General features: G+C 45.0%; 1 protein-coding gene across 12 annotated transcripts in view; it reads right to left on the reverse strand.

The window, feature by feature from the left end:
• Window positions 1–6761, reverse strand: part of TNRC6A (trinucleotide repeat containing 6A) — a 60161-nt gene that overhangs the window by 5164 nt on the left and 48236 nt on the right. For 9 of the 12 annotated variants that reach the window (XM_017733984.1, XM_017733979.1, XM_017733977.1 and 6 more), the window contains 9 exons: window positions 6572–6714; window positions 6078–6224; window positions 5768–5905; window positions 5420–5548; window positions 5254–5331; window positions 4790–5000; window positions 2006–2137; window positions 412–570; window positions 1–50 (listed from right to left, as the gene is read on the reverse strand). The exon at window positions 1–50 is cut by the window's left edge and continues 91 nt beyond it. In XM_017733984.1, the coding sequence (XP_017589473.1) occupies window positions 1–50; window positions 412–570; window positions 2006–2137; window positions 4790–5000; window positions 5254–5331; window positions 5420–5548; window positions 5768–5905; window positions 6078–6224; window positions 6572–6714 (1187 nt within the window). The remainder of the gene's footprint in view (window positions 51–411; window positions 571–2005; window positions 2138–4789; window positions 5001–5253; window positions 5332–5419; window positions 5549–5767; window positions 5906–6077; window positions 6225–6571; window positions 6715–6761) is intronic. The other 3 variants (XM_017733986.1, XM_017733982.1, XM_017733981.1) reach the window with 1 other exon arrangement.

Genomic DNA, 6761 nt, shown 5'->3' on the forward strand with positions numbered 1-6761 from the left:
TTCGGGGTCGATGTTTGGATAACCTTTCCATGGCTCACCAGGGCGAAACTCTAGGAATACAGATGCAGGAAAGAAGCTTATTTTGACTGTATTTTTTAAAAGGAAACAGCTGTCTAAACAATACATCTCGTAATGACTGAAAATCCAAAACCTTTTAAGCATTTAATTTACTCGATTTAGCCTTCACTTTATTAATTTCATTTCTGGTTTCTCTGGCAGATACACTTCTCTGTGTACAGTAGAACTCCTGTTCTCCATTTCCATCTGCTGAGAACACCCTTGGTGCCCTTCTGCAGGCTGGGTCCTGCCCACTCCACGTGCAACACTCCGGGAATGCAGGACAAACGCAGCGGAACCGCCTGACGTGCGCAGGGTGGGGAGGGAGGGGAGGGCAGGGGGCAGGGGCTGTACCTGGGGGCCAGTTAACACTGCTAGAGCCATTAGGCGATTTGGCACGGGGCCAGCCGTCCCCAATGGATCCGGGAGGACTGGCTGGCGAATTACTGCTGTTCATAAAGTCGTAAGGAACAAACGGAGAATCTTCCAGCCTAAAACCACTTGAAATAGCACCTGATTAAAAAAAAAAAAAAACAACAGAGGAGTCAAATATTTTTCATGGTCGGTTTTTATATCCCTATATAAATATATATGAAATCATTCCCTTGTAAATCAGTCATGAAATATGTAACAGCACACTGTCCTCTTGTGATGCCAAGTTATACTGGAGATCATACAGGAGTGTTTAACTCAAAATGAAATGTATCTGAGTAATTCAAGAGAAAACTGTGAGAATAATGTCCCATGAAATCCCTTCACTAAAACAGTATATATATTCAAAGTAACATGTATTCAGCTGAAGTACTGATTCCAGAGGGTAAGAGGATTCTGTGGGACCCCACCTGACTAACAAGATTCTGTGGTGGGAGAGCTCATGAAAGAAATAGCTACAACATGTGAAGGATCTTTAGCTACTGCAAAATTCTGTAGATTCTATTCCTATTCTTGGGAGGCAAAAAAATTAATTTAAAAAATCCCTGGAGACAGAGCAAGGAATGGTTTAAAAGTTATCAGATAGCAAAGCCAGTTCTGCTACAGTTCTGAGGGAACCAGGGATTCCATGTGATACAGAAATTCCTAGCTCTGGTCAGAAAACATCACCTGCAGCAACAGCAACACCACCACTGCCTAGTGGTGTCAGCGGGCGAGTGGCGGGACCCGGCCACTACAGGCCACGGCAGCAGAGGCAGCTCAGAGCAGCAAAGCAGCTGATGCACCTAAAAATACCCCGACAATCTGAGACTGAACAGTAACAGGAGACCAGGGACATTTATAACTATCTTTAGACACAGAATCTTGGGCTATAGACTCAAATTTTAACTGGATGAGATTTCAAGCAACTGAAACAGTTGAAATGTCATATGAATCTTGATTACTGGAATGAAACACAAAGCAACCAAGTTCACCTCCTGTAAAACTAAGGACAGCAATGGTACCAAGTCTAGCCCTTTTAAGCTCTCCCCACTTTTAGAATGCAAACACAGACATTCATAACCAAAACCTGTCAGTATAAATGTCAGCCACGCCCAGAATGTGGCAAATCCCCCAAAATCACCTTAGGACAGAAGGAGATCATACAGGAGAGTGGGAGAGAAAACTTGAAAACCGAGCTTTTGGCTTAAAAATATATGAAGCATCCCACTGGAGATTAAGGTAAACTTAGTAGCAACAGTCACACTTATAGAAAAGTCTGGTTAAAAAAAGAATTCTGTCGAATGTTTCTACTAATCTAATCACAAGATCACTGTGTGAGCACAGTCAGCAAAGCTGTGGCTGCTGTGGTAGACAAGCAGCAAGTTGGCACAGACAACACAATACAAACTGTGACAGCTACAGTGACACAGGAGATATAACCACAGCCCAATCACTGCAAACCTGCACCTGACACCCAGAACCTCACAGTCTGATGTGCCACATCAAGTGCTGCTCAAGGCCATGCTGAACATACCATGTTTGCTGGAGTTTTGATCTAAGGATGTGTTCACAGAAATGCTGTCGACTGTAGTCCATTTCCTCAGCCGAGATTGTGGCTCTTTAATACTGCTCATATCCCGGTTTACATTCAAGTTTGAGTTCATTCCTGAAAGCACACACAGCTTATGAGATACAGACTAAACTTGTCCTTCTGCTCATCACCACTGCTGTCCCAGAAAGCACTGAAGAGCACATTACTATGGTTATGTCATGCTTCCAAGTCTCTGGTTCCGAGGAACATTCTAGCACTTAAACCAGGGAACCCTGCACACAGAAGCTAAGCTGAGCAATGCAAAGCCCTCCCAAGTTCTCAGCTCATGTCCTCATGCAAAAATATCAGTGAAAGAAGACATTAGGAAATTAAGAGAAACTAAAATGTAAATACCTAAAATACGGGGCAAACAGAACTTGTCTTGACTTGCTGTAGCTGTGTTCTGTACTTCCAAATGTTTCTCTGCCAGAAAATCAAGACAATGCCAACCCAAATCAACTCAAATACTTGGGAGAACCAGCTCTTCTGGGCTTGGACAATGTGCCCACATTTTTGACCTTGGCATGCCTGCTCCCTTTCTAAGTCTGTAAGAATCTTGAACTCAGAACTCTACCAGGGTACTTTTCCAGCCCTTCAGATCTATTTACTTCTTTTCTGAAAACAAACTACTACAATGGTTTAACTTGAGGCCAGAGACAAATAGGGAACTTCTCAAATGTCTCCTAGAAACACCTTCCTTCAGCACTAGAAACAAGGGCTTCCTCTTGCTCCTAAGTGGACATCCACAGCCATAAAGAAACTGGTTTATATTTTGAGGGGTTTTTGTTTGTTTTTCTTAAAGGCATGAGCAAGAGTTGGTGCCAGAAAAGCTTCCCCTTGAAAAGCCTCATGAAAAGTGCTTGGAACAGGATGGAGTTTTAAGAAATACAACTATCAACAGCTCAAACATAAAAAAGGGAGAAGTCCAACTGATCCTGTTTCTGACACCTCCCTCTGGCATTTTGCTGTTGTCAGAGCAGTAACTCTGCACCACAGTAACCTTCCTTCTACCTCTGGAGCAGCTGTAGAGGCCAGACCTCTGAGAGTAGTGTTAGAAAGACCCCAAGCTGGCAGAGGGGCAAATCTGTGACCAGGCCAATGCCAGCCCCCAGCAGGCACAGCTCTGTATGGGAGATGTGTGGGCTGAGCAATGGACACCAGTCCTTGGACATAATCCATAATTTAAATACCCTTCCCAGAAGTAATTTTTCATATCCTACTGTGGAAGACTTTATATTGTTTGGTTATATTCACTATTTGCCAGATAAAGGTTATTTTTATTATTAGAAATACTTAATTCTATAATGAATTGGGATGTGACTGCAGAACTGGTCAGGGAGAGAGAAGGATGCTCTGGCCCCCAATCTCTGCTTTGGGTGAGTATCTAGTGAATCCTGACAAATCCCTTCCCTGGACTGGAAACAGGGCATGCTATTCTTACCCTTAAGCCTTTATGTGAGGAGCAAGTGTGGCTCTGTGTGCTTGTATCACTGTACAGAGGGACCCCAAAGAATTCCTGTGTACACTGTGGCAGATTCCCGAGGGATCTCAAAGCAACCTTACATGTACTGCAGGCTCCTGAGACGTGGCCACGATTCATATGAGAAAGCAGCTATGGAACATTATACAGCAATTCCAGCTCAAGGAATGAAACACAAAGGAGTCTGATCTGGGCAGGATGCATCCCTCAGCACAGAGTTTGGCGAGAAAGTGAAATATGCCTTTCCTTAGAACTAACACAGTGTCTCCAATAGCTAAACAACTTCTTTGTATGCTTTGCCCGTGGAATGAAAGCAGAATTGGACACTGATGCCAATCATCACCAGCAGCTCTGAAGCAGCAGCCTGGACTTGAGGCTGGCCACATGCCATCCCTGGTGTGGCACTGTCCCGGCCACTGCCGCTCTGCCTGCAAGCACAGGGACTTCAGCTGCATGTCTAGGAAACAAACTTCTCTGCAAAAGCCAATGAGAATGCAAAGGAAATCAGCCCAACAGAAATGACCCAAATAGAATAAAAGGGAAGAAAAGCAAAAATGAAGGGGAGGAAAAAAATGGGGGTAAGGAACAGAGGTAAGTGGTAAACAGCTGTAGTAAGATAGCATTAAAAAGGGACCTAAAGTAAGAAGAAAATATACAAGCCTGGAATTTCTGAAGTAGAAATTGGACAGAAGCCTGAAAACATAGGGAGAAAGAAACAGGAGATGCTTGTGTTTATAAATGTTCAGACATTTTGCATGAAATGAGACAACAATTCTTTAAAAATGCAAAGCCAAAAGCCTTCTTTCCTGGACAATACCACTAACAGGCAAGGCGACAGTTTGTTCTACCTTTGCAATTTCAGAGCCACTGAAAGCATTTTTGAAATCCCAAGAAATGTGTCTACATCAATGGATTCTCTGCATGGATTCTACTTCTTGAAGTCCTTTAGGTCCAGGAATCAGGACTTTGTATCATCCAGGGAATCCAGGGGACAAAAGGAGCACTAAAAGGAGCCTGTCACTCCTTAGGACTGTAAAGTATTCTGCACTGAGACAAGGACACTCACCAGGAATGAGTGTACTTGGGGAAAAGTTCTTCAGTGAACAAGGGTAACTGGGTGAACCCCACACAGAATTACTACTTCCACTAAAATGGGAAGTGCTGACAGGGTTACAGTCATTTTCCAGGAGGAGGCAAGGGGAAAAGCTGTGTGTCACACAAGCACTGACCGACTGCAGGGGACCCACCTATAGGGAAGCTGCTGAAAGCATTGATTGGTGACGGCCCTTTCTGCAGCTCAGGAGTAGCGTGGGGTATGACATTCTCAAGGAAGGATTTCATGGAGGGCTGATGGAGTGACTGCTGTTGAGAGGGTGGAGTTTGCTGCTTCATTAACAGGTTTGGATCAAGCTGACGGGACTGTTGCATCATCTGTTGCTGCATACTAAGAGATCGACCCTTAAAAAAAACAGAGCCGTTACAGCATCAATGGGCAAAAGCTTTTCCATGTTGTAAGAAAGAGAATGAAATGCACCTTTGTACTCTGTGCATCCTGCACAGCCAAACCCCAGTACTCAGTCCCTCCTCTAAAGCCTGTCAAACTCTGTCCACCCCTGCACACTTCAATACAAGCCACAGCAAGAAATGCAGCTCAGGATGAAAAACAGTTACAAGGAGAGTTTGAGAAGTGAAATTTAAGATGTTTCTTTACCTGCTGCTCCTGCTGCTGCCGACCCCCAGAAGGCATGCTCCTCTGAGGCTGAGCCTTCTGCTGCTGAGCCAACAGCCGCTGCGAGACAGGGGGTGAGGGGTTTAGGAACAGGGACAGTGACACCAGGCTCACACACCACACCGAGCAACCAGCTTGGCTATCTTACCTGTAACTGGGAGATCTGAGAAAGCTGGTTTAACTGGGACAGTTGATTCAACATGGCTACCTGTTGTGGGCCAAAAAGTGGGCTCAGGCCACCGCTGTTTGGTGCATACTTCAGTAATGATACTGGAACCTGCAACACAGGGCCAAGAGTGACTGGCTGTTAACAGGTTTACTCAGTCCAGAATATGTAGAATACTATAACCTCAGGTTAACAAATGCCTGGTTTCATCAAGCCAATATCTTCCCAAATATTTACAGAATAAATGTCAGCAACACCAACAAACAAGGAACAATTTTCTGAAGCAGCATTTAGATAGTTTATACACAGTGTGTTTTCTGTATCACTTACCTGAGGGGATAGTAATGGAGGAGGCACTTGAGCACGTGGATTAGGCTGAGATGAATTAAGAGGTTGTGCTGGAGGCTGCTGCATGCTCCTGGGCTGTGCTGCTATATTCCCAACACCAAACACACTGGGATTGCCATTCTGGGGAAAGGATGGGCAGTCAGTGACAATAAACCTCTTCTGCTGCTTCTCCCACCCCACACATTGCAATTTCAAGTTAAACATGAATCAATCACACAGGCAGCTACAACGTTATATCAAAAGGTATTAAATGCTGTCAAGTAACATGCCAAGGATATGCACACAGCCTTACCTGTCTAACAGAATTCAAGCTTTGCATACCCAGCCCTGTAAGGGAGCCCAGGGCTTGGTTAGGTAGTGCATTATTTGAAGGGGGAAGCTTCATGTTTTGATTGGACATAAACTGCATGTTTTGGGACTCGTCTGCTACAATGCCATCCTGATGGGACAGACAAAACGAGGTGCAACAACCAGCCAGCAAGCAAGCAGAAGGGAGAAACCATTGCAGGAGCAGAAGGGAAGAGTCACAGGACAGTCCAGCACCAGCAGGAAAATAGGCAGAAAACAAAAGAGATCAGGTTAGTCATCGGCACCGCAAAGGGCTACAGAAAGTGCTTAGTACGATGTATCAGTGAGTTAAAAAGAACAGACCATATCTTATGGATTAACCAGACAGCCCTCAGTCCCCCCTGCACTATCTGCAGAAAGCTCAGGAGCACACAGGTAACTACTCAGAACAAGAGTTGAAGGAGTTCAGCAGTGTCCCCCCGTAAGGCACCAACTGACCTTATCGAAGTAAGGACCGCGATCCATGGAAGACTCTTTGGGAATTTGGGGACGAGAACCAGGGCCTTTGCCAACCACACGATTGTAATCTCCCACGCCCAGGCCGTGCTTGTCCATCTCCATCCGCTTGTCCTGCAGTAACCCTGGGGATGGCACAGACAGGCTGCTGCAGCACCCACCAGTCCTTCAG

The sequence above is a fragment of the Corvus brachyrhynchos genome, unplaced genomic scaffold, assembly GCF_000691975.1.
Source record: "Corvus brachyrhynchos isolate BGI_N302 unplaced genomic scaffold, ASM69197v1 scaffold5, whole genome shotgun sequence".
In the NCBI taxonomy this organism is placed as follows: Eukaryota; Metazoa; Chordata; class Aves; order Passeriformes; family Corvidae; genus Corvus; species Corvus brachyrhynchos.